At 39.7% G+C, this 21,165-nt stretch overlaps 1 protein-coding gene across 9 annotated transcripts in view; it reads right to left on the reverse strand.

The window, feature by feature from the left end:
* Positions 1-21,165, reverse strand: part of CCDC178 (coiled-coil domain containing 178) — a 568,079-nt gene that overhangs the window by 525,841 nt on the left and 21,073 nt on the right. For 8 of the 9 annotated variants that reach the window (XR_012121114.1, XR_012121113.1, XR_012121115.1 and 5 more), the window contains 2 exons: positions 14,240-14,326; positions 9,012-9,101 (listed from right to left, as the gene is read on the reverse strand). Coding sequence is in view for 6 of the 9 variants with exons in the window: in XM_073212731.1 (XP_073068832.1) it covers positions 9,012-9,101; positions 14,240-14,326 (177 nt within the window). In the remaining 3 variants the exon portion in view is untranslated. The remainder of the gene's footprint in view (positions 1-9,011; positions 9,102-14,239; positions 14,327-21,165) is intronic. The other variant, XM_073212734.1, reaches the window with a different exon arrangement.

The following is a 21,165-nucleotide window of genomic DNA, read 5'->3' on the forward strand; positions in this document are numbered from 1 at the left end:
CTTTAAAGCAAGAATACTTCAAACTTAAAAAGTTAAATGTTCCATGGCATCATGAACTAAACACTGAAAAAAGAACATCAATTAATTTGCTTCTAAGCAGATACTGAATCACTTAAAAAAGACTGAAATACATTTTACATTCTTTCTTCAAAGGTATTCCATATCTCCCGATGTAAGCCACATGCTATCACTCATACACTGAAGACGTTTCCCCTTAAACCCAGCACGAGTTTCTTTTGCCGAAAAGAATGAAAGCAGGTCCCCTTCATCCTTATAATCACCTCATTTTCTATCTTCCCTTTCTGGAAATTGGAGTCTCATGCAAAGAGTGATTGATGCCCTCAACGACGGCATTCAAGCTGTACTCATCATGAAGCGCATAAGTCCGATGTGCCTCAGTAACTCTAACCCTGCCATGTCGCGAATCAACTCAAGGTTGCAGAAACACAGCAAAGCTGTCCACAGGACCCCACCAAAGGGCTCACTTGCAGTCCTTTTACCTCTAAGGACTCTATCAGGCTGGATTACAGCTGCAATCACTGGTCTTAAATGTAAGACACAAAAGAGGCTCAGTGCCTCAATAAGAATGGCATGACGTTCTCATTTCAGACGACCTTGAGGAGCACAGAATTAATGCCCTGCCTAGTTCAATGCCAACCCGGAGAAATGGTAAATATCTCAGATATCTTCATTTAAACAGAAATCTTTTAAATATCTCTTAAACAATGTCTCATAATATCCTCATCTGAAAACACGATCACTGAAAATGGCGTTATCTGTTTCATTTACAAATAAAAGTGTTTATCCCATAAATATGAATACAGACATATTCTAACATTTTTTGAGCAGTAAAAATATGTGCTAAACTTGGGGCCGAGCTGCAAGTACTTTTGATTCTACATTTCATTCAAATCTTACAATGATCATATGAAATGGATGACCTGGATTTCAAAGATGAGGGAAGGAAAGGCTTAGATGCCCAGTTCCACAGCACAGGTGGGAGAGCTCGGACTTGCACTCCCTGTATATGAAGTATAAGTTATACTGTGAAGGTGGTTTTCACATTTTTTAAAATGTGGTTAAAGAAATCCTAAAAACAGACTTCAGGGTACCTCAACTGTTTCAGATACTCCCTATTTTTGATATGTTCCCTCAAGATATCAGTGCCGATATTCTAATGTATTGGTTTGCTTTGGCCATACTGAACGCCCTTATACTTGCTGTGAGTATTTTCTGTGTGTTTTATTACATCTTTCCTCTTTAGTTCATATACAGATTTATCATTTCATCTCTGCAGGAGTCTTTGAACCAAAGAACAGGCTGGTGAAAATTACATATTGGTCTCTTATCCAAATATCTTCCTTAAGGCATTTGCCCCTCCCTCTAGAAATAGGAAAGTTTTAAAACACATTTAACAACCAGGCAATTGCCCTTATACTCAAAACAACAGTTTTGCTTTATTAAAAGTGGGGAAGACAAGAATAATAATTACTCATCTAACATTTTTCACATTTGCTCTCAACCTATTATGTAAATACTAATAAACTTCCATAGCACCCCTATAGTTTAGGATTAATGTTTTACATATGGTAAAGTGAGAAAATGAAATACTATGAAGTTAAATTTGCACTATAAGTTATAAAAGATACAGCTTCATAAGTAGCCCCCATAGACGCGGAATTCAGGAGTTCTTGTTACTGTTTTTATTTTAATGCATGCATAGCAAATTTCCACTTTTCAATTCTGCTCAGCTAAAGAGACACCTGGATCATTAAACTAGGTGCCCAAGTTCATTCACTTTTTGACTAGACTTGATAACTAATAGTTTCTAAAGCTGAATTACTCAGTCTCTAATGTCAGGTTTCTCACTTAATAAATGAATGGGTTGGGGGTGTTATATTCCACCTTTTCACAAAATTCTGTGATATGATGAATTGACAGCTGTACTCAAACAAATTGACAAAGCTCCCCCTTCTGAAGCCTGTGTACTAAAGAATTAGCTCAGGCAGGACTCACCTCCTCTCTAAACATTTGCCTAATTCCAATTTACTTGTTTAGAATCAACACCTAAAAGGTAAGATCCTCCAGGATACAGGCCAAAGTTGATGGTTGTTGAGACTGCAACACGAAACTTACATCTGAGGAAAAATATGGACTAGCTGACTGTGTGAGCATATGAAATCAAATACCATGTTCATAAACTGTCACCTGTCCTTGCTTAGTGAATGTGATCCTTGCAAAATTTATTTACCCAGCCACAAAATTTAACATTTTACTACTGCCATCCTTCCTTCTCTTCTGATTTTAATATGTGCTTCCTTTATGTCCATCTCTCAGTTATTGCATCATTGCTTTATCTGAAATCAGCACTCTGAGGAGAAACCTTTTTTCATATTGCTGTCCATTTTAACATCTTGATTTTCTTTCCAAAAATGTAGAATAAGTTAGTGCCCATGAGTTTAGAAATAATTTCTCCTCCTTGCAAAGCCTATGTGTGATGAACAGAAACTACCTTTAATTTTTTTAATGGAATCAAAGCTTCCGTTAGTTTCTCTTAACACTTAGGGCAGATGAGCCCTTTCCCTGACATTTACATTGACACTCACATTGTTGAAGACACTTATCACTAAAATATAAAGCAATATGCATTGGAGTTGGAGATGAGATTGCATCTACTCTAATCACTTTCACTGTACAAATGCCCCTGGTCAGTGTTCACTTATCGTCATTACCTACAGTCTCTTCAAAATCTGCAATTTCAGTATTAGAGTTGCTTCCCGTAAGTAATCACAGGTCACCCTACTACTTTTACCTGATCACTTCCTGTTGCTATTTTCCTATTTGAAATTTTGCTTTGACTAGCAATTTTTTTTCAAAGGAGCAACCTATATGAGCAGTCATGATACCCTTATAGCCTGATCTCTTCAAATTGCAATTTCTACGCAAATATTAACATCTGCTTGGATGGCTCCTTCCCTATGAGGAATTCTTGACTCTTTCAGACATCTGGTTGTGCCTGGAGCATTTTCTGTTTCTCTTTATTGGAACTTATTACACTGCTTTCTGATGGGTCAGATTTATGTGTTTCCCATTTCTCTTCCCCATACGGTTTTGCATTCTTATGGAGAGAAATTGTTTAGTGCCTTAAAAAATTGTTGAATAAATGAAAGAATGGATAAATACTGTAACCTGGCTTCTGTTCTCTCAATTTTATGAAACTTTCATTTGTTAACACACTAATCAGTATTTCTATTACCATCCATGAAGGAGTAACTGATACAGAATAACTCCTCCAGTGATAACCAACTCTAAATCTGGAAAAAACATATGAGACAACTGTTTTCAGAAACTGGAAAAAAGGAATGTAAGACTTTGATTCCTGAGAAAGGGTAATTCATGAGGCTGAGTCTCATAATCCCCAAGCTCTGCCAAGGGATAATTTCTCAACTGGGATGTAGAGACCTAGGGGTGGAGCAGAGCATGGAAGTCCTGCTGAACTCAGGAGCAACTTTAGTGTAATGGACGGTGGAAGTATCTGGAATCTATAGTAGAGGAACTGAAGAAGACACAGCAGTGCTGAGAAGGGCTCCCAGAAATCCATGTGGAGTGCCCCCTGAATCTGTAGGCAACGGCTACACAGAGTATGTACAGAGATCAGAACCTCCTTTAGATTAACAGAGAGCAGATGCTGTGGAATTCAGAAGGGAACAGAAATGCCAGAAATGCTGAATGCCATTGGTGAAAGTACCTGGAGGGATAGGGAGAAAACCCTGGAGGTCCAGCCAACACAATGCTGAGATTTTGTCAACACTTTAATAATACTGACCTTTAGCTGAGACACCAGAGAGGTCACATTTTAGGAGTAAGGACTGCACATTGGAGTAAGACCTCTTCTCAATCCACCCGTAGAAAATTTAAAATCAAGCTATGACAGAATTGCAGAGGAGACAGAATCCAGCCAAATAGAGAGAATTGGAAAATTCCTTGATTTTTTAAATACATTTGTAATAAAACCAAGTATATGCCAGTTCAGGTTGATCAAATGGTAACAGCTGCTTTCTAGAAAAAGAATCAATTCTCTTTAGAGAAAGATAACAAAACCCAGAATCTCTGGATCAATGTCTAGTTCTGAATCATTAAAGAAACAGGAAATGTATTTTAATCATCTAGAAAAAGAAAGTCAGTAGAAACTTAACCCAAGATGGCCCAGAAGTTGTATATAGCAAAGATTTTGAAGTAGCTGTCATAAATTATGTTCAAAAACGTAAAGCAAAAACAAAAAAAAATCTTAGTAAGTCTTAGGGAATCTCAGTGCAGAAATTGAAACTATGAAAAAGAAACAAAATCTAGAACTTTAAAGTATGAAAATTTAAATTTAAAAAAAGTATATTGGTTGGGCTTAGCAACAAATTGGACATGGCACAACAGTCAGTGAATGAGTAGATGAATTGATAGAAATTATCTGACCTGGAGAATAAAGCCAGAAAAAAGAACCAATCTTCCAGAAACTGTGGAACAAAAATCAAACAGTCTAGCATGTGTGAAGTTTTAACACAAGTAAAAAAATCAGAGTGAAATTTGGAGTTATAAATACTGTAGAAAAGGCCAAAATATCTCAATATTTGATGGAAAACAATGACTTACACATCTGAGAAGCCTGCCAAATCCCAAATAAAAGTAAAAAGAGAACTACATCTGGGAACATTACAGTCAAGTTGCTGTGACCAATAGTAACAAGGAAATCTTTACAGCAGCCAGAGGACAAAAGGGCACATTGCATATAATGCAGGCCAGAACACAATAGGAAAATATCTTTAAAATGCAGGCAGGCAGGAGAGAGAGACAAGCAACACGGAGAGGGAGGGAAGGAGGCATGGGAGGAGAACCATTAAAGAAAAAAATAGTAAGACTTTGTCAAAGCCAAAACACTCTTTCTCAAAAAGGCAATACAATAAATAAAAAGACAAGCAAAAGAATGGAAGAATGAATATATACATGTATCTCCAACAAATGTCTAGTATCTAGAATGTGTAGAAAAAATTTGCAACTTACTATACAGGAAAACAAACAACTCAATAAAAATCTGCCTAAGACATGGACTTCTCTCAAAGACAATACACAATGACCAATAAACATGTAAAAGATGCCCAACATCAGGAATCATCAGGAAAATGCAAATTTAGCCCACAGTGCAGTACCACTTCACAATCACTACAATGCCTACAATTAAAAGGTTGGCAAAGACTGTATTAGGATATAGAATGACTGAAACTCATACAGTGCTGGTGGAAATGTGAAACACTTTTGGAAAACAGATAGGCAGTTTCTTATAAAAGTTAAGCATACATTTGTCATATGACAGAATTCCACTAATATGTATTTACCCCAAAAATAAAGATATGTCCATAAAAAGACTTGGGTGATTCATGACAGCTTTACTCATAATAGCCAAAAATTAGAAAATCTCAAATTTTCATCTATGGCTGACTAGATAAACTGTATGTTGTTCATATAAAGGAATACTACTGAGCAATAAAAATGGACTAACTACTGATATATTCAATAACATGATTAATCTCACAGACCTTTCCTGAGTCTTTGAAAGAAGCTGGACACTAAATACTACAAATAGAATAATTCCATTTATTTGAGATTTTAGATGGTAAAGCTAAAATTCCTATTCGTGAATATGGGGAATAGGGTAGAGTAATATTGACTACAAAGGGCATGATTTAGCTTTTTGCAAAGATGGAAGATTCTAAAGATGGTGGTAGGTGGATGTGTGCATCTGTCAAGTCACCGACCTGTATACTTGAAATGGGTGGATTTTATTGCTCTTAAAGTTTACCTCAATAAATATGTTTTACAGAATGATCTCTAACCATTCCCTAGTAACAGAAATCAGAAACTTCCCATCATCCTTCTCTATTTATATCACAAAACACAGTACATAACACCTCCTTAAAATTTTAATAGCTTTTCTCATTTCTTAATTACTGTTTCTTCTCATTTTCCTTAATCATTACTACTTGGTAAGACCTGCTCTTCTCCCTCTGTATTCTATCTTTTCCTCATCTCCTCTAAGTGCTTGACTCCCAACTAAACACCTTTAGACTTAACTTTATCCTGAAATCCTTGCCGAATGTACAAATTTTCCAAAACCTGTCCTTCCTAGAGCCCAATCCTAGAGCTCAATGTATGTATGTAGGGAAGGGAAGTTTGGACTGGCAGGATCCTATTCAGGATGGGAGGATGAGAGTTAAAATTAAAATGTATCCATTGAGAAGTTGACCTACCACAAACAAGTAAATAAAGAAATTCATGACATAAATAAATTAAAATGCTGAAGCTAGAAAGGCTCCTGAGAAAAGGAACACATTCAGTAATATACTAGTATGATTAGACATAGAGCTGGAAAAGACAAGGGAGTATACAGAGAGAGCTCCCAGCAGTGAGAATGTTGCCTGGCACAGGAGTGATACTTAGTAACAATTTGGCAAGAAAAAAAGATTAGAGGAAAGATATAACAAGATAAAACTTTTGGCTATAGCCCCTCTAACCTTTTGGTATTAACATTTGGACTGTCAAGGCAAGTGAGCCAGGAGTAATCTTCAAGGGACCAAACCTATTTACAAATCCAGGATCTCTAAAATTAACTTATCTTCATTGCACTCAACCTCCTTTCCCTGTTCCCAGTATCAAAGTTTGCAACACTTTAATCACTATTGAATTATCTTTTCATTCCACGTCCTAGAGATAAACATACCTAGCCACTTTATCAAATCTTAACAATTCCTTTGTATTGTCTCTTTAACCCCTACTTTTCATTTCCATTGACCCTTTATAGATCAAGCCCTTATTACCTCAAACCTGGACTGTAATGATAAAGTAATCAGCTTGTATATTTCTTCCTATAGCCAAAGAATTCTGCATAGCACACTCAGACTCATATTTCCAAGCAAAGGGTTTGGTTGTACTCAAATATGTATATGGGGCCAGAAACTGAGAAATAAATTTCACACTATTGAGCCTGAAATTAAAATGCTTCTAGACTGTACCTGAATCATTTCTAGTTTTATTTTAACCAATTATCTTTACATTTCTGAAGCTTCCCTATGCTATAGGCTAAGTAATCTACTTTTTCCATATTTTGTGCTATTATTTTCACCGTTATTTAACTCATTCTGTTCTTGCTTAAATTCCTTGCTCACCTTCATTGCATATACAAATGCATCCTTCAAGATTCAATTCAAATCTGTCTTCTTCTATAAACAGTTCTCTTAATGCTTAGAGACCAGCCAATCTGGCATTACTCAAAACACTGAGTACACTTGTCTGTAGTATTCATTTGTTATATACTACTATGATACTAATTATAGGAAATATATATTTGGTTTTCATCTCATTTTTGGTACAGAGCTCCTAAAACCCTTGGTAATTCCCTAAATGATGAGAGCAATAAAAGTGTCCTTTGTTATGTTAATGAGGTTGCTTTCAGCCCTCACTTAAGGACAGGGGCCAGTTGCCAGAACTAACCACAGGAATACAGATTTGGAACTTCAATCCCATTCCCAGACCAATGGGAGAGGAGAGGGCCTGAAGGTGGGTTCAACTATCAGTGGCCAATGATTTAATCAATCAGTCCTGCACAATGAAGCCTCCATAAAAACACAAAAGGACAGGGTTCAGGGAGCTTCTGGGTAACACCTGGATATTTGGGAAGAGTGGCAAGCTAAAAAATGGCACGGGAGCTCTGCACACATTCCCCATACCTTGCCCTACCTATCTCTTCTATCTGGCTATTCCTGAGTTATATCCTTTTATAATAAATTGGTAATTTAATACACTGCGAGCTGCTTTAGCACACAGATCTGAATCCAAGGAAGGGCCGTTCACTGGAACCTCCAATTTACAAAGGCCAGTCAGAAACACGGATGATAACCTGGGCTTTCAGCTGGCACTGGGGTGGAGAGGGTGGTCTTGCAGAACTAATAAGCCCTTGAGATGTAGGATCTAATGTTATGTCCAGGTAGATGGTGTCAGAATTGAACTGAGTTGTTGGACACCCCACTGGTGTGCAAGGACTACTTGGTGGTGGGGAAACCCCAGGCCCACACGGAACTGGCCATAGAATCTTTAACTACCTTGTGTTATCTCTGCTCTTACTCTACACAGCCATTTTTTCTGCTATATATACTAACTTGTATATAGTTATATTGTATATGGCCTGCAAAATTATATACTCCATATAACGATCATTGCTTAAGTAGCTCTGTCCCTAGAGCATATGTATATTCTAGTGTCTTGAAGGAACTGGTTCATAAATCATTTGATATTTAAAAATATCTGTCCAAAAAACAACTATTGCCTATAATTAAAGGCAGTAAACTCAATGACAAGACATTAAAATTTGATTCAAGATTTCTATTGGACAGGAATAGGTAAGATTCAGAATGGTAACTTATCCCAATTTAATCCTGTCAAACTGAAAATTCTGGAAAAGAAATTTACCAAAATCAAGATTAAAATTTTTGACAAATATACAGTTCTCAACCAGAATGATCTGAGAAGAAACAAGTACCTTCCTACTTCTTTCCCCACAAAATATCAGAAACATTTTTTGGAACTAATGTTCTATGGATTCTCAATGAAAAATTTTTAATTCTGGATTTCACATCCCAAAAACATTAGTCCTTCTTTTTCTTCTAAGAAACATATCCTCAATGAATTAGGAAGGCTATAGCACCTGCCAGTCCTGGCATGAGAGAAAATAAAATGTTTAAAATTTCATGCATTTCTGAAATTGTAAACAATTCTTATGAACCAAATATAATTCATATATTACTAATAAATATATTATAATACTGTACTCTTAATATTATATACCTTGCTATGTTAATTATTAATGGTACTTAGAATTTATTTAATAAAAATACTGACATCACAAACTAATGAATGAATAATAATATAGCTTTTATAGGTTAATATGTATATTAGTAGTCAGTACTCACCTTCAGTATTTGTCATTTTATTTTTGTGAGAAATCTCAATAGCTTCTTTATGAGCACCAAATAGAACCAGAGCTTGTGATGTGGCATTGTCTTTTAAAAAGAAAAGAAAAGAAATTCAGTAAGCAGTTAATATAAAAATTTTTAATGTGCAAAATAATGTATAAAACTATGTTGTAAAAGTGTTGTCCTCGAAAAAGCAACTGTAATTCAAATATGAACCAAAACTCACACGAGAATATCTTTAGATGTTTTCCCTATGTTCAATGGCTTACCTCTCACAAGAAGACAGTACAAAGAGAATGCAGCTATTAAAACCACAGAAACTGTCCAGAGTGACGTCACCAAAATGGTGGAGTAGGAGATCCCACCTCTGTCCCTCAACAACGATCAACAATTAGCTACAAAGAAAAATAGCTCCAGGAGAGCTCTCTCAGGAGTCCACTCAAGAGGTCCAACAATACAGTGGAACAAAAAACCCTGAGAATGACAGCACAAAAAGAGAAGTAAGATGGGTTCATTTTGCCTGCATCACCCCATCCCCCAGGCTGTCACTGCTCAGCTCCAAGGAATGCTGCAGCTCAAAATAGTTCCCCTCACTGGGAAAGAGAAAGCGCAGTAAGTGACCGACTTCCCCACCCTCTTGGGGCACTGCACAAAGGGCCCAATTCAGTTTCACCCACCCAGAGACCCGCTAAGCTAAGGTGTATAGAGATGGCTTGGAACAAGGAAGTATGGCAGAGGCTACCAATATGCAGAGGAAATGGTTACAGTTATCAGTGGTCTGCTCTGCAGAGGACCCCAGCAGCACAGCCAGCAAAGTTGTCCTTCATAAGTGAAAGACAGAGAAAGTGTTCCTAGACAAACGTGAGCTGAGGAAGTTCATCACCTGTACCTGCCTTAAAAGAAATGCTGAAAGGAGTTCCTCAAGCCAAACTGGAAGGACTCTGATCAGTAACATGAAAATATAAAACATACTGATAAAGGTAAGTATACAAATTCCTGGTACTCCAATACTATAACATGGTGGTGTATTAACCACTAAACTCTTGTATAAAGGTTCAAGGACAGACATATTAAAAATAGCTATGGCTGCAAAAATTATTAATGGATACACAAAATAAAAAGATGTCAACCATGACATGAGAAACATAAAATATTGAGGTGATGAATAAAAAAGGGTTGAGTTTTTGTATGTGATTGAAATTATCAGCTTCAAGTAGACTGTTATAACTATAACATATTTCATGTAATCCTCAAGATTACCAAAAACCTATAGTAGATACACACAAGAAAAAATGAAGGTAATCAGAGTATACAACTATGGAAAAGCAGCAATTTTTAAAAATAGATAGCAAGAAGGGAAGAAATGAACAATGGATGACCAAACAGTCAGCAAAATGAATTACTAAGCCCTTACCTATCATTAACCACTTTAAATGTAAATGGGTTAAGTTCTCCAAACAAAAGTCATAGAGTGGTTGCATGGACTTAAAAAAAGGGAGAGAGAGAGAGAGAAACCCAACTATTTTCTACTAAAAGAGATTTATTTCCATGTTAAGGACACATACATACTCAAAGCTGGAGGTATGGAAAAGATATTGCACACAAATGGAAACCAAGAGATCAGAGGTAGCTATGTTTAATATCTGGCAAAAAAAAAAAAAGCCCACTTATAATACCATAAAAAGAATAAAATAAATAAATTTAACCAAGAAAGTGAAAGACATACATCAGAAACTCTATGACACTGAGGAAAGAAATTGAAGAACATAAACAGATAATGCATGGAGCAGAAGTAAATTTTATTAAGATGTCTGCAATTCAACTCCTATCAAAATCCAATGGCACTTCTCATAGAAGTGAAAAAAAATCATATGGAACCACAAAAGATCCCATATAGCCAAAGCAATCTTGAGAAATAAGAAAAAAGCTGGAGGCATCATGGTTCCTTATTTCAAACTATATCCTAAACTGTAATAATCAAAACAGTATGGTACTGGCATAAAAACAGACATACAGCTCAATAGAGCAGAACAGAGAGCCTGGACATAAACCCATATACATATGACCAACAAATATTTGACAAGGGAGACAAGAATACTCAATAGGGAAAGACAGTCTTTTCATAAATTTGTTGGGAAAACTGAGTATTCACATGCAAAAGAATGAAAATATGGGCCTATATCTTCCACCCCTCACAAAATTAACTTGAAATGGATTAAGGGCTTAAATGTAACACCTAAAACCATAAAATTCCTGAAACAAAACACATGGAAAAGCTCACTGTACATTGGTCTTCTTTAGAATCTTTTCAATATGACACCAAAAGGACAACCAACTAAAACAAAGACCAACAAGTGGGACCATATTAAGCTAAAAAGGTACTGGAGAGCAAAAGACAATCAACATAATGAAAAGGCAACCTACAGAAGGGGAGAAAATATTTACAAGCCATCTATCTGATAAAAGGATAATATCCAAAATACATAAGGAAATCATACAACCCAAGAACATAAAAACAATGTGATTAACAAACAGCAAAGGACCTGTACAGACATTTTTCCAAAGACATACATGCAAATGACCAACAAATGCATGAAGTGGTGCTTAACATCACTAATCATCAGGGAAATGCAAATCAAAACCACAATGAGCTATCACCTCACACCTGTTAGCATGGCTGTTATCAAAAAGGTGAGGATGTGGAGAAAAGGAAACCCTTGTACACTGCTGGCATAAACATTTGGGATCCAGCAATACCGTTTCTGAGTGTATATCCAAAGGAAATGAAACCACTATCCCGTACAGATTCTTCACTATCCTATTCACTGCAGCTTATTCACAATAGCCTACACATATAAACAACCTAAATGTCAATCTACGGATGTGTGGGTGAAGAAACTGTGGTATATTTCAACCATAAGAGGAGGAAATCCTGCCATTTGTGACACCATGGATGGACCCCGAGGGCATAATGCTAAGTGAAGTAACTCAGAGAAAAACAAAAACTCTATTATCTCATTCATATGTGGTATCTAAAGAAACTGAACTCATAAGAGCAGAGAGCAGGGGCTGGAGGGTAGGGGAAAACAGATGTTGATCAAAGGGAAAAAACTTCTACTTACAAAAGAAAGTGTTGGGGATCTAATGTCTCAGCATGGTGACTATACCGTGGTGACAATCATGAGAAACAATACTGCCTTGCATACTCAAAAATTGCTATGAGGATAGATTATAACTGTTCTCACCATAACAGCAACAATAAAGCAATTATATGAAGTGAAGGATACTTTCAACAGCCTCTTTGTGGTAACCATTTCACAATATATACGCATATCAAAGCATCACACTGTACATGTTTAATTTACAAAATGCTGTATGTTAACTAAATCTCAATAAAGCTGGGAAGATTAGATGCAAAAAGAAAACAGATAAATCATTATATACTGATGTAGAAAGTAGTCCAGATACATTGTTCAGTGAAAAAGCAAGGCAAAGATTTCTATAAAAGTTTTGTCATCACCTTGTTTTTTAAGGAGATGTAGAGGTTGATAGACATTTATAAATGCATATAAAATGTATAGAAAGTATTACTATAGAAAATACTATTAGGACTGGTTTCCTTTGGAAAGAGGGAATTTAGAGACAAGAGAAATTTTATATTTCATTTTACAATCTCTGAAGTGTTTAAAAATTCTCAAACATAAGAATATATTATCATTTGACATTTTCTTACAAAGTTTAATGTATCTACTCTACAATGTAGAAACCTCACTCTTAAGCTTTCACCCAAGATAAATCAAAGTGTAAGTCCACAAAAAGCTCTTCCAAGAAGACTGTGATAGCTTTAATTGTAACAACAGAAACTGAAAACAACCTAAATGTCCATCACCAGAAAAATTAACTTTAAAGAAATATTGTACAGTCATGCAATTGTGTAATGCTGAACAGTAAAAAAGAATGAACTACAAATACATGGAGTAACATTGTTGAATCTCAAAAATACACTGAGCAAAAATAATCAGAGAAAGCAGAAGGGATACTCTATAATTCCATTATTAGAAGGCACAAAAAAGAACAAAACTGTTGTGATAGATGGCAAAATAGTGGTAGCCTACAATGGTAAGAAACTTTCTCAGGTGATGAGAATATTTTCTATCTGAGAGTGGTGGTTCTATACTTACCACATACACATTTATCAAAATACATTAAATTATAAATTTAAAACATCAGTATTCCTTTACATATAATTATAAAATAGAAAATATATTGTTTAATGGCATTAAGTATTTTGATAGATCACACAGACATAAATAACATATTTCAATACTTGCAGAATATCTTATGATAAATATAACAATCACAGATTTTTTATTTAAATTCCAAACCCAACTAAAGAATAAAATGAGGAGAAAGTAAATTCATAGCAAAAATATGCAAAACATAAAACAAATGATCAGAAATTACTGAGAAAGCATAGATATAATACATGTGCCATCCAGATAACTATTATAATATATATGAATGATTTTAATCTAAGAATAACCAAACAAAAATTATACAGAAAAATATTTAAGTAAATTTCTTTTTCCCCTGAGTATGGAAACTCAGTGTGACCAAATTATGGAGGAATGTTTCCACATAGAACTGTGTGCAGAAATTGTCAGACTGATCCTAAAATTCACATGAAATGTAAGGGACCCAGGTTAGCCAAAAAAAATCTTGGAAAAGAACAAAATTGTACGTATCACACTCCCTGCTTTCAAAAATAACCACCAAAAGAACAACCAAAACATTTGTGATCAATGTATAAACAGTAAGTGGAATATTCAACACATGGAGTATTATTCACCCACCAAAAGTAATCTTCACAAAATTCTAGTTTAAAACCAAACACAAAGCCAACTATGGTTTGTGTGTTTGTTTTGGAGGTGGGGGGGGGCTTCATTTAAGTGTATTTTACCTATGCACCAGTTTGTGTGTGAGGAGTCCTGACTAAAGAGTCTTGACATAAGCTACTCCATTTTATAAGTGACTTTATTTTGTAAGATACAGGTCACATCAAGAGGAAGTGACAAGAGTTACAAAAATTTAACCAACACAGTTGCCAGGACTGGCCAGATGCTCCGTGCCAATAGAAAGAAGAGAACTTGCCCACCCAGCAGTCAAGAGTCAGTAAAGGTCAGGTCATATCTAGGCCCATTCTGAACATGGCCCGCTCTGCTCACCGTCCGTTCTGCGCACGGCCTGCTCTGCGCACGGTCCATTCTGTGCACGGCTTGTTCTGCGCATGGCCCACTCTGCACACCCCATTCCTGTGTATAAAAGAAGAATGAACTTGTACTTTGGGGTCTCCACCTGCTAGTATGAGACCCCAGCATGCTGGTTACCTAATAAACCCTCTTGCTTTTGCATCCATGCATCTCCTGGTGATTTGGAGGTCAACTGCATGGACCCAACATTTGGGGGATCATGGGATCACGGGATCATGCTCCCATAACCAGCGACCGTGTGGAGCATGCGGGTATGAGTGTGACTGCAGTTTTTGATTGCCTGTTTATGTGCTGTGTGTCCTTGTATTTGTGCCATTTATCAGTGGAAACCTGATCTGGGAGTCCGGGGACTAGGTGGAGGCACTATTTTTCCCCGCACCTTGGTGAGCACAGAGACGTCCCTCACTCACTTCTGTTTTTTGGACTTTTGTTTTTCAGTCTGGTGGGAGATGGGAGGTTGTTCCTTGATGGAGCCCTTTTAGGGGAGAGGCCGTCCCTCTTAGTCTGTTTCTTTTTGGAAAGAGGCACCCTAACATTGTGTTCTCTGTTTGTATACTCATATTTGCCTGTCTTGTCTTCTTGTTTTACTTCGGCATGGGCCAGTCACACTCTGCTCCTCTGTCTATCTTCATATCTTGCTTCAGTGACTTTCAAACCCAAGCTAAAAATCTTGGTCTTGCTGTCAAAAAGGGTAAACTTTCTATCTTTTGCAGGAGTGAATGGCCTAAGTTCAGAGTCAAGTGGCCTGAGAAGGGTATGTTTGACCTCCCCACCATTTTCAAGGTCAAGGACCTTGTATATGGACGTCCTGAGCACCCCGACCAGGTTCCTTACATCACCGCTTGGCAGACTCTAGTGGAAAGTCGACCTAAATGGCTAGCTCCCCTTCTTCCACCTTCAAAGGCGACCCTCATGGCCACTGCCTCCTCTAAAGCTCCAAGCTCCTCTAAGGCACCCTGCAAGTCGAATCCCAACTCAGTTCCTTCAGCCCCATCTCTTTATCCTGTCCTCCCCCTTCAGACCCCTCCTCAGAAGATCCATCCTTTCCCCACCCACTGCCATATGGACCCACTCCTCTCCCCAATCCTCCTGAACCTTCACCTATGGAAGAGGAACCTGATCCGGAGGACCCACCCATGTTGATTAGTGCTCCCCATACCCGCTCTCTAGACCGACGAGCTCCCAAGAACACCCCAGGCACAATGGCCCTACCTTTGCCGGCGGCAGGTCCACCAGGCCTCGATGGCCAACAGTTCTTAGTTCACTGGCCTTTCTCTACCAGTGACTTGTATAATTGGAAAATGCAGAACCCCCCTTCTCTGAGAAACCCAGTAAACTTATAGACTTGTTGGATTCAGTCCTTTTCACCCACCAGCCCACCTGGGATGACTGCCATCAGCTTTTACAAGTTCTCTTCACTACTGAAGAGAGAGAGAAAGTCCTCACTGAAGCCTGGAAACTAGTCCCAGGGGTTGATGGGAGACCAACCACAGATTTAGATTTTGTAAACATCAGATTCCCCTCGAGTAGCCCTGACTGGGACTTCAATACAGACGAAGGTAAGGAGAGGTTCACTGTCTACCGCCAGATTCTGATGGGGGGTCTCTGGGTGGTGGCATGATGTCCCACCAATTTGTCTAAAGTAAGTCAGGTGAAACAGGAGCCCACAGAACCTCCTGGAGCTTTCCTTGAGAGACTGCTGGAAGCCTACAGGACCTATACTCCCCTGGACCCAGAAGCTGCTGAAAACTGGTCAGTGGTAGGTTTGGCCTTTGTCAATCGGCCCCAGACATCAGGTGGAAGTTACAAAGATTAGAAGGTTTTGAGGGAAAAAGGCTAGCCGAACTTTGGGCAGTGGCTGAGAAAGTGTTCAATAACCGAGACACCCCAGAAAAGTGACAGACCCGTGGGTTGGCTAGGATTTTGTTCACTGATTCGTTAAAAGGTCCTGCCTGGAACTGAGAATTAAAAAGGCTGACTGAACAACAGGGCCCTCAAGATCCCAAAACCTCCCCCAAGGGCCAGAACCTGCTGCAGAAAGACCAGTGTGCCTACTGCAAAGAGAGAGGCCACTGGAAAAATGAATGCCCCAAGAGAGAAGCCAGGGAACAACCCAAGGTCCTCCAAATAGAAAGCTTAGATGACTGAGGGGGATGGGGTTTGGCCCCCCTCCCCAAGCCTTAGGTAACCTTGAATGTGGAGGGGAAGCCAGTGACTTTTATGGTCATCACTGGAGCAGAACATTTAATCCTTAAGAATTCCATGGGGCCCCTTTCTCCCAAACAGTCTGGGGTACAGGGAGCCACAGGATCTAACACATATTCATGGACTACCTGAAGACCCGTAGACCTAAAACTGGGACGGGTTTCCCACTCATTCACGGTTATCCCTGAGTGCCCCTACCCACTTCTGGGGAGAGATTTGCTATCCAAGGTGGGAGCCCACATCCACTTTGAGGGCGACTCAGTTTCCATAAATGACCAGAGCGGAGCCCCCATCAGCATTCTTACCTTATCACTTAATGATGAATATAGACTTTACACCAGCCCGAAAAGAGAAAAAGACAACTATGAGCTCCTCCATAAGTGGCCAAAAGAGATCCCAGAAGTATGGGCCGTGATGATGGGAGGCATCGGATGGGCAAAGCACTGGGCACCAATAGTGGTCCAACTAAAGGCCACTGCCATCCCTGTCTGTGTGCAGCAGTACCCGATCCCCCAAGAAGCAAAGCTTACCGCTAGCCGCCTCGAGTCAACCACTGTTTGCTTTTGAATGGAGAGATCCGGAGGACAGAATGAATGGTCACCTAACGTAGACCAGGTTGCCTCAGGGATTCAAGAACTCACTGACCGTCTTCGACGAGGCCCTCCATGAAGATCTGAGCGAGTACCGGCATTTCCACCCAGAGGTGAGCCTGCTTCAATATGTAGATGATTTACTAATAGGTGCCCAGACAGAAACAGAATGTCAGGCAGCCACTAAAGATTTACTTATGACACTGGGAAAACAAGGGTACCGAGCAGCTGCTAAAAAAGCTCAATTCTGTTTAGAAGAAGTTACCTACTTGGGATACAAACTCAAGGGGGAACGCCAATGGCTATGCCAGGCCAGAAAAGAGACTATTTTTTAGCTACCAAGGCCAGACTGTAGACGGGCTGTCAGAGAGTTCTTGGGGACAGTGGGGTTCTGCCGCCTCTGGATTCCTGGCTTCGCCAAACTAGGTAGATACCTTTTCCGGATGGGTAGAAGCCTTTTCAACCAAAAGAGAAACTGCTGTAGTAGTTGCCAAGAAATTCCTGGAAGACATTTTTCCAAGGTATGGCCTTCCCCCTTTTATTGGGTCAGACAATGGACCAGCTTTTGTCTCTCAGGTAACACAAGGGCTGAGCCATATATTGGGGACTAATTGGAAGCTACACTGTGCATATCATCCCCAAAGCTCAGGTCAAGTAGAAAGGATGAATCGGACCATTAAGGAGATTTTAACCAAATTAACCCTAGAAACTGGCGGTGACTGGGTGACTCTCCTCCCCTTTGTTCTGTTCAGGGTCAGGAACACTCCCTATAGATTGGGCATGACCCCGTTTGAAATCCTGTTTGGCAGGCCTCCCCCCATCCTTCCCAATTTGCCAGCTGATCTGTTAGCTGAGCAAAATGATAAAAATTTTCTTTCCTCCCTACAAGCTTTGTTTCAGGTCCAAGAAGCCTTTTCAGTTGGTCCCCATGGCTAACAACTTTATTATCAGCAGTAGCAGGTCCCCTCTTACTTCTGATACTGGCTCTCAGATGTGGCCCCTGCCTTATCAATTCCCTCCTCAAATTTGTACAGAAAAGGATCTCCACCATCCAACTCATGGTCCTAAGATCTCAGTACAGGCCCTTGAGTAAGGAAGACCCTATTCCGTTGCTTCAAAGATTTGAATAGAACAAAACTCAAGGGGGGAATGAGGAGTCCTGACTAAAAAGTGTTGATATAAGCTACTCCATTTTATAAGTGACTGTATTTTGTAAGAGACAGGTCACATCAAGAGGAAGTGACAAGAGTTACAAAAATTTAACCAACACAGTTGCCAGGACTGGCCAGATGCTCCCAGCCAACAGAAAGAAGACAACTCGCACACCCGGCAGTCAAGAGTCAGTAAAGGTCAGGTCAGATCTAGGAACATTCTGCGCACGGCCCATTCTGCACACGACCCCATTCCTGTGTATAAAAGAAGAATGAACTTGTACTTTGCGAGTGTGAGACCCCAGCATGCTGGCTACCTAATAAACCCTCTTGCTTTTGCATCCACGCGTCTCAACGGTGATTTGGAGGTCGATTGCACGGAACCAACAGTTTGTACCTGGAATCCCACATGCGGTCCCCGCGCCTCCTGCCCCAGCAGCCCGTGCATCTGAGGCGCGCCTGCCACCTCAGGAGCCGCGAGGGCCGAGGATGCGCGGAGCAGCGGTGGGGCAGGAGCGCATGCGCGGCCGCCGCGGGGACTGGGGGATGCTGCCCGGAGGTTGTGCGGGATCTGTGGCTCAGGTGGCCAGGCGGCTTCCGAGGCCAAACCCGCGTGGGGAGGCCTGGCGGCCGCGCGGGCCCTCAAAGCAGAACAAGCCAAAAGACTTGTCGAGGGGCGACGTGGTCCTGCTGCCCTTCAGCACCCCGCACGGGCTCTCGCGGGCGGTGGCGTCCCAGAAGGCTGGTAGGTGGGCTGCACACGGCGCCTGCCCGGAGCGTCACGCCGCCAGCCTCGGAGCGCTCGCACCATGTGCTCCCGTGGCGCAGGGTACGTCACGCCGTCGCCGACTCCGCGCCGCAGCGCCACCTGGGGGCATTAGTGGCGCCGCCGCGTTCCCGACCGCCTGCGCTCGGCCTGGCCCTGCGGAGGGCGCTTCTTCTGGGGCGGCCGTCGGACCTGTCGGGGCTGCGGAGGGCCGAGCACGTCTGACTCGCGGTGGAGGTGGCTGCGGGGCGGACGTCCGCGGAGGCAGGCGGGCCCTCCTGCAGGGCCACAGGCGTTTACGGAGGCGGCTCCCAGCGCCGGCCGTTCCCGCGCCCACCGGCTCCGGGGCGCTGGCCAGGCTCCTTCGCGGACGGCCTCGCCTGCCCTGCCCTCCCGGGAGCCCCTCGCAGGGGCCTGCGGCACGGACGGCGGTGCTGACGCCCGGCGCACAGGCACTGAGGTGCGCCGGGGCCCTCAAGCACAGCGCTGCCGTGGCGCTGGGTGGGCCGTGCCCGGAGCAAACCCCGCTCCGGGGCGGCCCTTGGACGATCCAGTTCCTTCTGTTTTGTCAGGGCGAGGGCATAGCTTTGATTAAAAGAGAAGAAAGCCTGAAAATTAGTGATACAAGCATCCAAATTAAGAATATGTGGGAAAACAAACCAAAGAGAGTAGACGGACTGGAAGGGGGTGATACCTGAAATTGATACAGTAGAAAACAAACCAACGAAAAACCCTACAGATAATTTAGAATTTTGGGAAATCACTACTCTGAAAACTCAGCGCAAGTGAACAGATCTGGCAAAATTAATCAAGACTGAGAAGAAGAAACGAAAGAATCTAATACAATATTTTGAATATGAAGGTGTAATTGCATATAGAGAGAAATAAAGTGTACCAGTACACTTGTTTAGCCAAGTGAACAAAGTTTTAAAAGGAAAAATTATATCTTGCCAATAGTGAGTAAGGAGTAAATAGCCTAAATAATACTATAAATAGTAAAGAATCAATAGTTTAATATCTCCCTAAAAACTAAGACTTAATTAAGTTCAACCAAACTTTCAGAAAAAATAATAAAAATATTACATTATTTTTTTCAGAGAATAGAAAATGAAGAAACATATACCAATCCGACAGTGTGTTTATTAACACCTTACTACCACAACCAGACAAGAATAACGTAAGAAAATTTAGGGGCCAATGTTGCTCAAGAGCAGAGATGCAAAAATCCTAAACAAATGACTCTCAAGCCAAATCCAGCAACATATTAAAACAAGTTAAATTTGTTTCAGAAATGAAACATTTTAACAGTTGACAATCCATTTATGCAACTCAGTAAATTTAAAGATGAAGAAAAATTTAATCACAGAAAAATTTCAACTGACAAAACATGCACAAAATTCAATATACATTCACTATAGTAAATTATAAAAAATGGTCTCTAAAAAAGCCATCATATTTAATAGTGAAACATTAAAAGTCTCATTTTAAAAAATTGGAACTTGGAAGGTGAGTGTGCACATTTGTATTGCTTCCATTTAATAGAGAACTAATGGGTCTAGCAGCAATTTTAAGAGAGAAAGGTGATGAACTTATAATGAGAAAGAGTAAAAAATTAAAACTTATTTGGATGATCTAACCAATATTAGCGAATTAGTATTGAAATTAAATATAAAAACTGTATATATAATAGCATATTCATTATAATATTCATATATTAAACTAAAGATGATTTGGGAGAAGAGAACACTATTAATGTGAGATATGAGTGCACAGATACCCAATTTTGTCAGTATTCTTTATACTTTACATATATGTGACTTTTTTACAAGTATGAAGTATTTTCTACTTCAACAAAGACACTTTAAAATACTTTCTGCCTGTTGCATGGAAAAGATACATTATGAAAAACAATACATAGAAAAATTAATGCAATATTAGTGTCTTAATACAAATAGCACTGCTATGAAATGCAGTTTTGGCTTTAGTGAAAATAGTGCCTGAAAATCAAAACATTATGCATAGCAAGGTTGTAAAAACACATTAATTGTAATATTACTATACCAGAGCTAACCATTTGTAAATATGAGTCATCTAAAAATATCATTGATCAGCATGTTTAAGATACATCTGTGACTGTTCAGAACAACTTGGAAGAGTTTAAAAACATTA

This window comes from Manis javanica, chromosome 9, assembly GCF_040802235.1.
Source record: "Manis javanica isolate MJ-LG chromosome 9, MJ_LKY, whole genome shotgun sequence".
NCBI classification, from domain to species: Eukaryota; Metazoa; Chordata; class Mammalia; order Pholidota; family Manidae; genus Manis; species Manis javanica.